General features: G+C 42.6%; 1 protein-coding gene across 2 annotated transcripts in view; it reads left to right on the forward strand.

Annotated features, from left to right (window-relative positions):
• Nucleotides 1–796: 796 nt before the first annotated feature.
• The window catches only part of alcama (activated leukocyte cell adhesion molecule a), an 83491-nt gene continuing 67650 nt past the window's right edge, over nucleotides 797–16637 (forward strand). For both annotated transcript variants that reach the window (XM_030069604.1, XM_030069603.1), the window contains exon 1: nucleotides 797–1112. In XM_030069604.1, coding sequence (XP_029925464.1) covers nucleotides 1055–1112 — 58 coding nt within the window. In that variant the 5' untranslated portion in view covers nucleotides 797–1054. The remainder of the gene's footprint in view (nucleotides 1113–16637) is intronic.

Raw genomic sequence — 16637 nt, forward strand, 5'->3', positions numbered from 1 at the left:
GTTTGACACAAAGCTTCACCACGGTTTACACAGAGCAGGTTGGGTGAAAATGAAAGGGGGATTTTTTTTTTCTTCAATAGAAAATGTTTTAATGACAGCGTCGCTGCGGGTTGTGAGTAAAAGCGAGCGAGGCGGAGTTTATGACGCCTTCACGTGCACCTGGCAATCTTTTTCTTTCGACCTCAGAGCGCGTTGTACATGTGAGCTCGGTGCGTGTAAACAAAACGGACCCTGGAAATGAAAGTGGTTTTCACGGCAGAGCTGCTTTGGTGTGCTGCTGCAGCGAAATGACCAAAACGAGAATAAACAGTGTTTTAATTTGTTGAACACACCCACTTAAATGTCATACGGCGCCCAAAGTTTGACCTGTTATTGTTATTTTTATATTCTAAAAGCAAAGAGCAAGTAAAATCCACCGGAAACCTGGAGCCGATAAGGACCACCAGTTTCCTGAATTATGACAATGACTAAATAAATATAGACGTCCTGTCAGCCATGAGTCATCAAGTCGATATCAAAAATGAAAGTGGGGGTTTCCTTTAGCCTAACCTCATCATTTCATAAGGGATGACATCACTGCCACCAAAACCTGTCGTATACATCTAAGTGCCACCTCAGTGAAACGCGTGTCAGTGAAAATCCCCATACTTCCCACTCCTGACTAGCCGCCCGCCTTGCTGTGAGAGGTCGTTCACGTGAAGCTCGAGCGGTGCTAGCCATATTTCCGATAGTACTTCAACGCAGCACACACACAAAAAAAAAAAACCCTTTGGCAAAGAGGTCCGTCCTCTGCGCGCGGCTTCCTGCGTTTTTTCACCTGCGCTTCACACAGACCAGAGAGACACGGCTTTGGGAATCTTTCGGACTTTCCTCACCTCATTCAAACTATAAGAAGAAGAAAGAAAAAAATAAAAAACAACAACAACAAAAAACCCAAAGCGAAATTTCCAAAAGAGCACAGACTCAACTCTTAGAGCGTCAGACCGACTTCAACTCCTCATTTCTTGAAGCTCAGCGCAGGTATCCACACACGCTGCTACTCTTTCTGTGAAGGATGGATTCGCCTGCTTTCCTGTTGCTGGCTCTGCTGAGCGCCGGGACACTTCTCCGAGGTAAGCCGTAGTAACAATATAAATACTACAAATAGCTTCTGTAACTATCGTCTAATTGTTAATAGTTTGGCTTTGACTGTCAGTGAGAGCCAGTGAGAGCAACTTCTCGTGTTTGTGCCCGGTATCGCCTTACCTGCATGCTGAGTTTTTTTTGGGTTTCCATAGCCTATTAACGGAACAACTCCTACCTGAAGTTACCGCGCTTGTTCCGTGACTCTATTCATTTGGATACAGATTCATAATCATGTTTATACTTTGTTGTATATCACGAAATGAAAGGTTGTAACACCGGCATCTGGTATGATATGAAAATATTAAATGGGAAACCGGCAGTCAGCCGCGCCAGCCACCGTAGGCTACAGTGGGTGAAATTTTAACCTGCTGGCAATGTTTTCCAGCTCCTGTATGCAAACTGAATGGTGATGGTGATGAATAGAGAAGCTCATTCACCTCCTCTGATCAGCAAAGGGAAAGCAAACAGTCATTTGCCATAACTAAGTCTTCATGTAGCCCCACATTACATCATTTAGAAACAGCTGAAGGTGGTGTATGCTGTGAGATTTTGTCAGAACCCCCCCCCCCCCCCCCCCCCCCACCTCCCCGCCACCACCACCACCACCACCACCACAAAAAAAAAAAAAAAAAAAAAAAAAAAAAAAAAGAGGTGAATCTGCTTCTGCAAACAAATAGATGGCTAAACTGAGGTTAGATGGGTTTACCCTCCACTTCATCCCTGGCTGTGACTTTTAATAAAGGCAGCTCCTTCCCCAAATAAAGACCCACACCACCACCACCCTCCCACCCCCCCTTCTCTACAGAGCAGTAATGCAGTTGCATGGTGCTGAATTTGAACCCTCAGGTGAAGATGTGGTCGCTCCTATCAGATCATTTGTAGGTAATTAGCTGTTGTTTAGGTTTGACTGGAGGCCTAATCCACGCCTCTTTTTATGACGGTGTGCCTGCTTGTGTGGGTTACTAGTGGATGTGTTTTACGTGAGCCGTAAAGAAAAGATTGTCATACACTCAGCGACTTTGGTGTTCCAAGTTAGGGGGCTCTCAAACTTTTAGATAAATACACTGTAGACACTCCTCTGGCTGAAAATTCAAGGGCAGGGCCTTGAAATGTACTTAGCCATCACCAGGGCTTACACCAGTGACATCTTCAGTGCCACTTACACAAGGATAACTCAGAATAAATCATATTTTTTTTTTTAGGGAGGAGGGGGTACAGAGGGTTGTTGGTGCAGCACTTCCCATTTTCCAGCTCTTATCTCAGGGTTGACGTGTGTCTTCGGCCATCTCTCTCAGCTCACAGAGCTGCTCTTTGTCAGAGCGGCTGGAGGGCGGGCGGGCTGTCTGGCCAGCGGGTGCAGTGTGTGTGTGTGTGTGTGTGTGTGTGTGTGTGTGTGTGTGAATGTGTGTGGTGAGGAGGAGGGGGGGGGTTTGCAGGGTAGTGGTTGACCATTCACACAGCCAGGGGGCCTCCATTTCCATCACTTGATGCTATCTGGTCTGGCTGAGATCACTGACCCCCACGGGAGGGGGGGTGGGGGGTGAGGGGTTGTCAGTGAAGTGTCTTTTGCCGCATGTGGTGTGTTTTTATTTTAAATTATTATTATTTTTTCTCCATCTCTCTCGGGTTGTGTTTCGCTCACGATGAAATCCATATTTATCCCCAGCCTAATGACAGATACCGCACCGTAGATAGCGGCTGAAGTCGGTTTCCAGCTTGATCTGTGGCATTCCTCACATCAAAGGAGGAGGACTTTCAAAGGCAGTTTCAGACTTAGAAGTTTGAAGCCACGGGAGGCTTTCCAGGGTGACTTTAGAGTGGTAGGCTGCCAAGCACAGGCTGATGTGAAGTGATACGCTGGAGTGTGGGCTGTGGAAAAAAAAAAGGCGGCTAGGTGAATGGTAAACAGTGCTTGGAAAAGTCATTATTGGAGAACGGCATTTGGAGAGAAATGTGCATAAAGCAGCAAACTTGAAATTAAGAATGCTTTCACATAATCTGGAGTGGTTCCCTGTGGTGTTTTCAAACAAGAGGTGGGATTTGTTTGTTTTTTTTTTAGCCATGAAATTGTTTCTGAATCCACTTTGAAATGCGTGGAATGCTCTAGATTTTTGCTTTTATGGATATAAATAGGTTACTTACAATGTCCCATAAATAGCTTAACTAAGGGGTCCCAAGGCATGCCAGGAAACATCCCATTGCAGGCACTGGGCCATATAGTTTAGCATGGACTGTGAAAGTACTGCAGTGTAAAAGTTAGTCACTCAAAGATAAGTGTCTCCTCAGGTGCTGTGTTGATGAGATCACCGGCGCATCCGCAAGTCTTTGTGCAACCGAATGACAAGGGGGAGAAAAGTTCATAAAAGTTAACTTTGAATAAAATTTAACTTTGAAGTTTTACATTAATTTCTCTTGGCCTAGATCCCGGTGCTGCGGCAAAGAGATTGGTGCTCATCTGACTCATCAAAGTTGAAAAACTTCACCTCTCTCATTGGAAATGTTGCCTTCACTCAACCTGTGAGACAGTTATTAACAAGCCCCTAATAATGTGCTTTACAGTGTTTCTGAATCGCTGCTGGCAAAATTAATTAACAATTAACTCTCCCGATGACATGCGTAGCCGTTAATGACAGTCTTATTAAAAAAGCATTGTTTTAATTTGGGAATTTCCTTTTTTTCCCCTTCAAATCATGGCTCACACTCAGTGGACTCAGCCCCCATTACACTACCTGGTTCTTTGGTCTCCAGCTTTGATCCTATCTGAGCGGGGATTATAATTCACGTCAGGCGGGGTGTAATTATATCCCACACATGTGCTTTGACATGGACTTTAGAACCAAATTCTCCGGGCTGTGAACCACATAGGTGAAGGCACCGCGAGGCTTTACATCTCTTTTAAAACAAAAGAAAACACAGCACAGCAAAAAGCGAATTCTGATGATATTCAGGGTAGCCAGACAAGATAATGGGTGTGCTATGCAGTTGCGCTTTAAATTGCTTTAGCTTGGGGGACGGAAAGGCTTGAAATACTATCTCCATCTGCCCTGACATGTAAAGCATTCTCTCTTTTCTGGAGGGAAAATACCTTGGTGAGGGTCGTGGGGTTTTCTGACGGGGGTTGGGGGTGGAAGCTTCCTCAGCTACTGTCAACCAACAAGGCCAGCCCGATTCTGAAAGGTCACAGTCCGTTTGAAGCTCCACCTAAATCTTTCTGTCAGATGACTGTAGTTTGATCTCCTATTCAAAAAGCATTCCCGTTACCCATGTTGTCATAGGAAAACCCCATAACTCCAGTTTTGGGTGATTTTCACGTGTTGACAGTGACTGAACAGTTTCAGTGTTTCTCTACGGGAACCCGTGATCAAAATCTCCCTCCTTTGTGCTAATAATTAAATCATCATACCAGTGAATTTGAACAAAAACAACGAGCCATTGCCAATCATGTGGGGCCGCTAAAGATTTCACAACATATAATCAGAATCCATCGATTTTCAAATTTGAATTTTTGGTTCAAACACCCACCTCATAATGTTCTGCTTCTGTGGTGAAAAAAAGTCAATACCATTCATAAACCAGAGAACAGATAATTGTCTGTGGAAAGCAAACGTTTCCCCGGGGGCTATTTTCCGCCCAATTCCAAGTCATCAAAACACAACAGTGCCGCTGCTTAGGAAAACTAATGTGGGGGACTTTGTTACAGTGATGGAAAACTGGTGTGAAGACAGTTTGAAGTCTCTGAAAGTTCATTTTCATATCATGGTGGAATGAATGGAAACCAGTGACTGGATAAAAGGGACGTCAGATTCTAAAATAGGACTCCTTGCTTAGGGAAGAATCCATTCAGTAGATATTATGTGAAACATGCAGAATCACCGGTACGGTCCTTTAAAAAGCAATTTGATAAAGTCCCAAAATGCATGATGTCAACCCAAAAGGCTGTACTGAAACATGGAGATACAAGATTTTTCCTTGACAGTTATTTGAAAATTTGACAGAAAAATAAAAACTAAAAAATGGAGACAGCTTGAGGTGCCATGATAAAATCAACAAAACAGCGGCAGGTGAAATGAATGCGGCATTGTGGCATTAAGGCTACAGTAATACATGGGTGGTTCAGTGCTACAGTTTCCTTCCCAGAGGGCCTGATTTTCTCAGCTGAGTGGGATTAGCAGTTCAGTCAGCAGTCTTGACAGGGAAAATGTGAATCCCTTTAATTAATGCAATGTTTTTCCCCCTCATTCGCATGTAAATACAAACATGCTGTCTAATAAATAAAGTTCCCCAAAGCACACAAGGCGGCTGCAGTGCCGGCTGCTTTTAATAATCTATCGTCTCGCCAGTGCAAAAACACATCAACCACGAGCAAGGTGTTTCACGCACGCTGTCGTTCGCGGGGTGAAAAATGGAAACACAAACAGGTGCATCATCCGGTGACCGGCCGAGTGACAATAAATTACACTGCTTAATCTCATGAGCATACAGATATATCACACGCTACATCTTCTTATGCAGCATTCCCTGTTTTATAAAGCATTTGTAGTTTTTGCATAAGTCATCACAGGTTTCATTAAATGCAGAGCTCACACAAGGCAATCTTGAATGCTGGCAGCTCTAAATGGCAGTGAGAGGTTTAACATTAATGCCCATCAATCCTGTAAGGTGACACCGGTAAACTGCACACGGCACGCTCCTGTTTACCGACCCAGCCCGCCTGTGATGCTTTATATCAAAGGACAGCAAATATGCCAGGGAGGCCAGCTTCTTCTGGGTGGGGCGCTCACTGACCCCCGGCAAGAAACAGCTTGTATTTCACTTTTAAACTCTCAAACACAAAAGCATGTTTTTATAGATATTAAATGATAGGTGTAGTTTGAGATAGAAAAGGGATTTTAAAACTTATTCATGTTCTGGACCCCCATGAAAAGATATTTTGGTTCATGTTAATTATAGCATTGTCTGTGTGTCGTACGTCATGATGTCTGATGACTTAACCTTTTGAAATCTGAGTAAATAGTCTTGATTTCTTTCAAAAACATGAGAAAAAAGGCAAATAATTACTGGAACGTAAGCACAAATAGCACAAATTAGCAAATCAGATGCCAGAAAATTTGCAAAAATTATTTGAAAATTTGAAAGCAACAGCAACAACAACATATTCAGTAAAATGATATAATTAAACATCATATCAGTGATGCTGGATTGTCAGATTTCAGGTTGCTGGGAACCTAGAACCTCCTAAAGGACCCCTGGTGGTCCCCAGACCTCACTTTGAAAACCACTGAGGTAGATGACAAAGAATCTAAACAATAGTAATAAAGTAATAAACTGTGGTCTCTTTTTACCAGCGGAAAACCTACTAAAAAAAAATGTTATCCTTAAGCTTAACTCCAGTTAATCAGATTGACTGACAGCTACGCCTCCTGTTCCTTACTGCTCCACACCCAAAACTTTCATACTCCCACTTTTCAAACTAGGACAGGAAATGAACTGAAACCTGTGGTATTGTCAGTGAGAAGTGTCCTGTAAGTTTTCATTCGTCACTTTCCGTGGGCGGGGAGATGTCCTTACCCGACAGCAGAATTTTTCATTTGAGCAAATGAGGCAAGTCTGCAGCGTCTCAGTTAGTGGGGCTGGAGCGCTCGTATCTGCAGCAGCCTCACAATGTGGTTTAGACTGCTAAAACATGTTGTTGTTTTTTTTAACATAAAAATCATCGTGCTTAATGCAGCTGCTGTAACACTGATAACCTGACAGCATGCAGGGCAACACAGACGGGGGATGTACAAAGAAGAGAAAACAGGAGCAGGCTTTTTTGAAAATATAATTTGCCCTGTGTGGATCAGCGTCCCCCCAGACACAGAAGGAGTGTGTCTAATGCGCGGCTCTCACATTGGGCTGCCTTGTTATGTTGGCCAGCACCATGGGCTTTTCCCACAGAAGTTTTCAACCCCCCCCTCCCACACACACACACACACACACACACACACACACACACACACAAATGTCCGTTACTCATCAAAATGTCCTGCTATGAACAGCAACAATGACTAGTCAAGGAAGCAGCATGGAGGAAGTGAAACTATAACTCAAATGAGGTCATGGATAAATCTCTGGCTGACACACACACACACACACACACACACACACACAGCGCCGTTCACAACTCTTCACATGATAACGTCGTATGATTCACGGGTAGCGCTGCACTTTGGTCCTGCGGTGAAAAATGTCAGGCTGCTTCTGTCTTGTAATGATGTCATGGTAAAAGTCATTTGACAGGTCTAGGAAAGCATGACCGTATCAAAGAGGGAAGTTAAATGCTGTGTTTGCTCAAGTCTCAGCGGGGGAGCCGCAGCTTTGTTTAATGTGCAGGAAAATTAAAATTCGATGAAGTCCACCTTGCCAAGAAGAATCTCTGTGGGGAAATGCTGACAGAGTGAGGCAGCGGTGAATGAAAGCAGTTAAATAACTCGTGTTATCATGCCTCTGCATTCTGATTTATTGACTCAATTGTTGACTGGCAAAACGGGGCTCGAGCTGTGTCTTGTGAATTTAAACTAGGGGCTTTTTTTTTTTTTTTTTTGCATGTGCTCTGATAATGTCTTTTTTTTCTCCCACACTATTTTGAGATTGACATATTTTATTCATCGATGGAAGAACTAGTAAGGAGTTGTTTGTGTCTCTTGGTGAACAGTTTTTCTCATGTTTACAGAGGAAATATTAGCTCATTAAGGAATTTAATTAGTCTGTTTACAATGGAGGGGGAAGGAAGGCTGGGAGGAACAGGCCATGAAGTCACATTTTAGTCAATAAATGTCCATTTGCAGGTAAGAAAAAAAAAAAAAACAACCTAGAAAGCCACAAAGTTTAGCTGAGCAGCCCAAGCCCATGAAAAGCTTTTACGCTAAATCGCCATGACCATATGAAAAAGAAGCATTTGAGTTTTATTAGTTTTTCTATTCTGCCATTCTGCAACATTTTTTTTTTTTTTTGGCCACGGGTGCCTCGGGTGTTGGCTGTCCAGTGAAGAAATCCCCTCGACTCCCACCCCGTCTTCGTCTGTTAATGGAGTAATTTCAGCTCTAACAGAGATGGGTTCCCACTATTGGACTTAGCTAAATGACTTTGGGGAAATCTATTTTCTATAGTCCTCTGGAACCACACTCCCAACGCACGAGGAAATTAAAATGAAAGGGTTATCATCAAGATTATTATATTTTTTAATTGGTGGTTTAAAGAAGAGCTCATGAATGACTGGGGTGTTTCGAAAAGAGATTTTTTCTCCTATTTTGGGGGTGGGTGGTGGTAATGTGTGTGTGTGATTAGGATCCTGAATAGCTGATTTAAATTTGGAATGAGTATGCTGTGGACAGAAAGACTATTATTTATGTAGATAAGGGGTTATTCCTACCCACAAGCCCTAGCCACACAGCACAGAGGAGGCCACTGAGAAGCTCTTTTAGATAAGCTTTAAATAAAAGAGAGAATAAATGTATTCACAATGCGCTGCAGACTTTGTAGCTACTGAATACATTAGCCAACCAGGAGAGAATTGGGCTGGAACAGAATATGTGAAGACACTGATCTGTTTGGCATACTTTCCTTGGGGATGGACAGACATATCAATGTGATGATTTTTTGTTTATTCATGGTTAGTGATTTGATAGGCCACTTACGAGCTGTGGTGGCTCTGACACTTTCTCCATCCAGCACTGAACCTCAACCAAACCTAGACACTTTGGTACAAAATGAGCTATGCCTTTGAAATGTCATGCGCTGACACTTCAGTAAACCAGTTGTACCCCTAGCAGAGGTGTTTTTAAGACTTAACTTCCTCCTTAATTTTAGACTGACCGCACTGCCTCGCAGAAGTCTAGCTGTTGTTTGAGTTGAAGAGTGGAAAACCTCCGGGGACCCTGTTAGGGCTCACTCAAAACACAAAAAAATCAATAGCCATAAAAGAAATCTTAACTGGGCTTGGACTCCTAAACCACAAACCAGTGGTCATTATTGCAGCCTAAGATGTCAATTAGCCGGAAGGCTGCAAAGAATGCCCGTTAAAAGGATCGGGAGCGGAGAAAAAGCTCTATTGCCACGGAGCTGAAGGAGGCCTGGAGAAAAAGCCGTTCAACGACTTTGCCCTCCCTTGAGATTTTATATGCCTCCGACCACAGCTGGCTATTGAGCCTGTATTTCCCACCTCTTGGGTAAAATTAACTGGGAAGCTGTGAACATAATGGAGATATTGCCGCGAATAGTGCAGCATTCGGGCTCTGCTTCTATGAGTTCATGAAGCAATGCAGGTCTCAGGATTAGCATTGATCCCTAAAGCACCCAATTACTCTGTTGAATAGGCATCCTGCATGCATTTATGGGGATATAACGGGCTGGCCTACTGTCATAGACCATTTACCTAGCTATTTATCCAATGAACATAAGAAAGATGGATGATAGCCTAACAAAGCCTGTGAATGAGAAGCACATTGCCACAGAACTTATTTATCCAAATCTAAGGCATCGGAATCTGACCAATTAACTGAGACGCACAGTAATGAACAAATAGTCCGTACAGTGAATGGAATAAGCAGCAGTGCGAAAATACATCAACCAATGCAATTCTTGGCATTTCTTTGCTCTGAGAGTGCCCACTAATTACAGGTTCTGGAGCACTAAACCCATGCACAAATGCATGTTTATGCACATGAGTCGGCCTGATACGTGAGATCCAAGCCTGTGACCTGTTTGACTGACCTCCATTCCTGACAGGTTCGGGTCAGCGAGGTTCGACCGCACTAAAAACAGACTTATTCAAGCAACCGCACTGAATGCTTAAGTAATCAACTGATTAAGTCTTTCCTGAGAATGTAAAATCTAACACTTTGGATGCAGACAGTCTAAAAAATGGCTACACAGGGGGCCACATTTTATCACCCTCACTCTGGATTCTTTTTTGTGATGGTCAAAATAACTGTGGCATTCAAAACGAGACAAAGATGACCATTCTCTGGGATAATTAGATTTTTCTTTGAGATGTCTGCTGTGACTTCCCCCAGCTTTTATTTTAGTGTTTCATTTCTGCACAAGCAGGCTGTCAGCCCACAGAGCAGTTTTGATTGTCTTAAAAGCAGATAGAGGTGACACAGAGGCATTTCCACATACCAAAGGATTGTGTTACTGTGTGTATATGTGGTTTAGTGTTAGCATGCCTGGGGGGCACAGGGCACAGTGCTATATGCACTATGTCTAATAGTGTACAAGCAAAAGGGATGAAGAGTGTGTGTTGTGACTTTAGCCCTGTTTGGCTGACAGCATGGGCGCAAGAAGAGACGGGAAAGTGGGTCATGTTGACATTGTTTGGTACTTTTAATTGGTAACTCCCGGTGCCTTCACAAAGCAAGCATTCATCTCGTGTTTCCCCCCCGAAGGTCCCTAATGCTTGATGAAAGCTGTACAGTTGTAGATCACCATGTTTGTGTTAAAGCACCACCAGCTACATTGTCAGCCATCCTCCATCTGTCCAACACTACAGCATAAAACAAAATAATGATGCCGTTGCCACCGAATGTTGTAATTTAACAGCAAACATGCTTTGGACTCAGCAAGGCGGTCTCAGATGAGTCTGCGAGGGCTGAACGACAGCTTACAGTGCGATTTCATGTTCTTTTAATTAGGATTCACCTCTGAGGAAATGATGAATAGTTTTTGGCATCTTCTGTGTTTCTGATATGCAGGGGTTCTTACTTTTTGGGGTGTACTAAATGAGAGGAGATGCTGTGGGAAAAGGTACGGACATGACAATGGATTTCATGCTCTGGTTAATTACACAGCAGGTTTTGCTCAGCAAAACATCCTCCCCAAAATGGATGTTTTTTAAGATCTTTTTTTAAAGCCATGTCTTACAATTGCAAAATTCCTCACTAAGAATTATTTTTACAGAATAGAGAAGGAAATTGTGACAAGACGAGAGGTCGGGTAAAGAAAATGAAAATGTATTGCGTGTTCTCTGTGGGTTTACAAGGGAAGTGTTAATCACCCTCTGGTGGTTGTCTAACCATGGCATGAATGATAAACACACCTCGATGTAGGGGGTAGTCAAGACAGGGACAAGAGGAGGATTTAGCTGCATAAACATGCATCTCCTCATTTCCAGAGCAGCGGATAGTTGAATAAACATTTGCTAATTTCAGAGGGGCTGCAAGCGCAGTCTATACAGCAGGTCGGGACAACGTGGGAATAAAGCATTCAGATGCACAAAAGCTGGTGATGTTTGCCAGCAGCGGTGCTACAGAGTCGAGGCAGTCAGATGAGAATTTAAAGTAGCAGAAACTGAAAGTCCTGACCTTGGGCTGCGATGGGAGGAAAGTTAAGATTCATATTCGTTTAATTGGGTTCTGGTTTATTATTGTCTTGACATAAGAAGACACCAGTGGGAGCCTGACCAAACAAAAGGTGTCAAAGGCTGATTGTGAGTAAGGATGCGGCTCTGTTAAGGTTCTTTTGAAAATGAAAAGCACGGCTGTTAAGACCTTGGTTTGTTTTTCTTTCCCCTGCTCCAAAATTGTTCTACCCTGAACACGAACAAATCATGCGCTTTTTAATTACGAGGTTCTATCCGGGCAAAGGGTAGAGCTATTAAGCATCACCCATTTGACATCCCATTTGGCAAAACTGTTATGTATTTTCTGGCTTTTGAAACATTAAAAGCTTATTTAAAAAAATAAAAAATAAATAACACTGCACAAGTAAAAAGTCCAAGGATTGGGAAGATGTGGATATGTCAGTTTTGATACAAAATCACATAGAACCTTTTAATTCTAAGCTCGTGACATGTTGGGAAAAAAAAAAAATAGAACAAAAACAGCATTGTGCAGTGCATAAGACAGGATTCATGATGTTTGTACTTTTCTTTAAAATCTTGCAGGTGCATTTTGCTGTTATCCCTCAAGCATGCCATCACAGTTGGTAATCCTAAACCTTATGCAGCGTGAAGCCTGGGTTTTCAGTTTTAATGCTGACAGCCACCCCTGTGCTTCTGAAGCCGTTGGTGGTACAACTGGGTGCTTTACATACGACATTAGTTGTGGATCTCCAGCCCCGTTGAGCAGCTCAGGTTTCACTGCTGTGAATCAGGAATGCCGCCCAGTCAGATCCTAATGTGCGCACAGTCTGCATGACTTTCGAATAAATACAACTTAAGGGGATTATCTATGAATTTTAGCTTTGAAGTATCCTGTTACTATGCTGTATTAACATTTAAATCTGCATTTAGTGAACATTCCATGAAAGAGTTTGTCCCACCCTCTGATCTGAGATGGCACACTCTGGCACAGCCTCGCACAGAACAGAGTAACTAAGAAGAACATTATTTTAACATAAACCATTCGTGCATGTACAGATTCAAACAGCCTCTGTGTCCCTACTCTCGGTGGTCCATTCACCGCTGTTGTAGCATTTCCAAGGACGCACACCGGTCAGCACATATTTACCTCTGCCAGTTGGAAGCGGTTTATTTTGTCACCCCTTTTGTATGCCTGTTTGTTTGAATGGACATGGATGTGGTGGATAGATAGTCCTTGGCTCGGGGATCAGTTGGTTGGACTTTGGTGATGATTCAGATCTGGAAATTCCATAAGACAGTTTTCATTTGGTTTGACGTGCGGCACTTCCAAGCCTGCTGTTACACGGCTTTGCATTCATGTGCTGTTTTCTCAGAAAATCAAACCCAGGCCTAGGGCTGAGCAATGTGAACCAAAAAAAAAAAAAACATATCATGATATCTTTGACATGATATTGTGGTGATACTGCACGTGTGACTATTAATGCTTTTCTAAGATATTTACATGCAATAGATTTTTCATGTGGACGTGATATGGCTGGGCAATATGTCGATGTTACATCGATATCGTGACGTAAGACTAGATACCATCTGGGATTTTGGATATCATAATGTTGTGATATAACACAAGTGTGGTCCTCTGCTGGTTTTAAAGGCTGCATTACATTAAAGGATGCAATTCACTGAAAGACTGTTGTGGCTGTTTTTCTTCTTCTTCTTCTTCTTCTGTTTATTTATTCATTTATTTATTTATTTAGGCTTATACCGGGACCTGAGTCCTAATTTCGTACCACTAACATGTAAATGTAAGCTGGTATGACAATAAAGTTCCTTGAATCCTTGAATCTTGAATCCTTGAATCCTTATTTGTCTCAACCTGCTTGCCCACTATATCCACATTACTAATGACTTTTAAACCCTTTATAGGGCACTCGTTGAAATACTTTGAAATTCAAAAAAACAACCCTAGACTGTTATTAGTGAACATGACAGGACTTCATTACTTTAATAGAATTTTTCTAAAATTTTCATTTTGTAATAGAAAATCAAAGCCAATGAGATTGGTCAAATGCCGCAATCATGTGACCTGGGATGTAGAGCGATCTTTGCTGATTGGCTGGGTGAAGACCAAATGATTATTGAACTAACTGAGACAGGGGATGGGCCTGATATGTAACATTTCTGAAATTACCAAAAATAGTCACTTGCCCGATAAAGGGTTAAGCAAAAACCTCTTGTACGCAAATATCTTATGAAAGCACCAGCAACATTGCCAAAATATCAGTATCGAGGTATTCAAGTCAAAGTTATCGTGATATTTGATTTTGTCCGTATTACCCTGCCCTAGGACATGATTACCAAGCAGGTAGAGACAAATAATAGAACAATTGGATGAGTTCAGGAAATTGCATCCCTTTGCGTTAATGCAGCCTTTAAAACCAGAGAAAGACAACACATATGACATGTCACGATATTACGATATCCAAGATCTATTCTTAAATCATGATTTCAATTTAATACTGATATATTGCTCAGCCCAAGTCAAGTCTTTTTGAAGTTTTTGCTGTCAGATGCCTAGGAATTGGAAAACGCTTTTAATATCCAGTCATTTTTCAGCTGTCATGCTCCGTATCATCATCAAATCAGTGAATGTGAAACTCAAGAATGTCAAGGATGAGTCAGGCTCTCACGTCGGAATATTTTATTTTTGGAAGATCTCACATTAGGTAAACAGTCGATGCAACAATAAACGCTTCAAACTGGAACACCTAGCACAAGGAGAAAATTACAGGTCTTAAGGTCTTAATCTCGAGCACAACATTAGGATGCTAAGAGTTACATGGTGCAATTGATTTTCAAGCGGCAGAATACGCCCACCTCAGTGCCTCGCTTTGTGAAAAATGAGGCCGAGGGAACTGGAATTGGCCACCCTATCTGCCTCACCATCAAAAATTAGTTTGACATTCCATTTTAAAGACAGTTCTGTGCTGGAGCTACACTGTTTGTTTACAAACTCTACAGTAATTGAGAGATTATTCCTTTGAATGGCGTTAAGACCCACAGTAAACCCTGGCATTATGCTTGTTTTAGAGTTGTGTTTACTGCCACGGGCTTGTCTCAGTGAATCGACTTTGGTAAGCATGGGCGTTGTTCTTTTGCCTCTTCTTGACTAGTCCTTGTTTCCCCTTCGCATTCTGCATCATACCTCTTTATCACAGACAGGCTTCCTTCTGATCGGAAAAAGTACAATTTATTTTGTTTCACAGAGGAAGCAGTGGACTTTGTAGAAAGTTGTGTTCTCCTCTCTCTCCGTCTGAATTTGTGACTTTAATTCCCGATGTGAATGATTTCACCACTTCCGCCACCACTTGTTTGTCTCTTTTTCTCCATGTAGTTTCCTTCTCTCTCCTCACAAACAGCCCAAATAATTTACCAGTCACATTTGTCAGGTACAACAGTTGTCATGTTGCAAGGGACTGAGAAAGAGAAAGTGCGGCTGTCTGTGTGCTCGCTGGTTACCGATAATAATATTGTCACGCTTTATTTATCTCTATAGGGAAATGCTCCTCTCATTTGTCCTAAGGACCGGCTCCGAGGCTACAGCTGCCCGGGAGCTGGGAGGGATTCAGTATCTTAACTCAAGGGCACTCGAGCAGGGCGGGTGTTGGCCGGCATGGGGCTTGAGCACCGGCCCTCCACATGAAGGGCTCCACCCTGCCACCCCTCAAAGCAAAACCAGGAATTAACTTTAAAGAGAAGGGAGACAGGAGGAGGGAGATTAGAAGTGAGGGGGAGCGGAGGCGAAGGTGACAAAAGCTGTTGTACTTAAGCTTTCTAAATGAGACTTCAATTATAGCCTCTAAAGGGAGCTTTTATGTCAGTTTATATCAGCCTTAACATCAACTTTCAAACAATGTGAAATCGGTCGATATTTATTTCAAGCAGTGGATATAATTCTGGCATTCAGGCTCATTTTAAAAGCGTGCTGGTCGATTGTTATGCTTTGCACATGTCAAGCAGACTTGTGCCTGATTTCATGGACAGGAGACACTTGAGCATCATCAGTCAGAAGAGACTTCAGTGGATGTTTTTTTGCAGCTTCTCTGTTAGCCAGTTCCTCAGCGGTGAGCCACAGCTGGTGAGCACAAATCTCAAACTTATGCGCCTTCATAAACCATGTTTTTTTTTTTGTTTGTTTGTTTTGACCCCCTGTTTTCAGTTTGTCAGAGGTTTGTCTGGGTTTTTGTCAGTATTTTTTAGGAGACACTTTTCGCAGGCACCTAAAAAAAAACATATTGTAAGTGCTGGTCAGATTGTTGAATTTCAGTGGTCATGTAGCTCAGCTCAGACAAGATAAAGCATGACAAATTTTCAGATTTGCCCCTTGACGGTACCCTGTCAGACTGTGTTTTGTCAGTGATTAGCACACACTGAGAAATGGTCAATTATCAGTGATCCTGGCGTGCATCACCACCCTCTGATGGTCAGATCCTACCTGACTCAAATTCTAATAATGTCAGAAACTGTAGCCTCCGTCCAGGGATTGAAGACGCCGTGTGAGACTTTCCATCCCACAATTGGATTCCTGAACTTGTGCGCTAGTTTGTTGCCCTGCGATGCCCAACCAAGCGTACAGATGGCATTGTCTTCTCCACAATTGCCGTCTCGGCCTGAAAAATTCACCCGCCCAGGGGACACTGAGCATAAAATGTATACTTTCAGGGGTAAAACACAAGCTTGATGCTTGTGAGAGTGTGTATTCAAAGTCATTAGCTGTGTCTGGACTTGGAGCATGGACCGGAGGAGACAAGATCGTGTTTCAAGCGCCATTGCACAGGCGGGATTGCTTGTCATTCAGAGTCATTTCAGTCTTGCTCAGTCTGAAACTTGGCCTGGAAATTTCAGTCGTGTGAAAAAAGAAGCATGTATGCATAGTTTATGTAATTTCCTGCTTGTGTCCCCTGCTCCCCTTACTCCCTTTATATATACATCTATATACATACAGACACAATATACAATATATGTATATTGTAGTTGTAATGTGAGTTAACAAGGAAGTAGGCTAAAGGCACTTCTTGTGGGATTATTCTTTCCTCTGGTATGTGACAGTAAGATCATCAGTGATCCATCTGCATAAAAATTTCTCCGGCCATGCTGACACCCAGCATGTGGTTTA

This window comes from Myripristis murdjan, chromosome 14 (genome assembly GCF_902150065.1).
Source record: "Myripristis murdjan chromosome 14, fMyrMur1.1, whole genome shotgun sequence".
Taxonomy (NCBI): domain Eukaryota; kingdom Metazoa; phylum Chordata; class Actinopteri; order Holocentriformes; family Holocentridae; genus Myripristis; species Myripristis murdjan.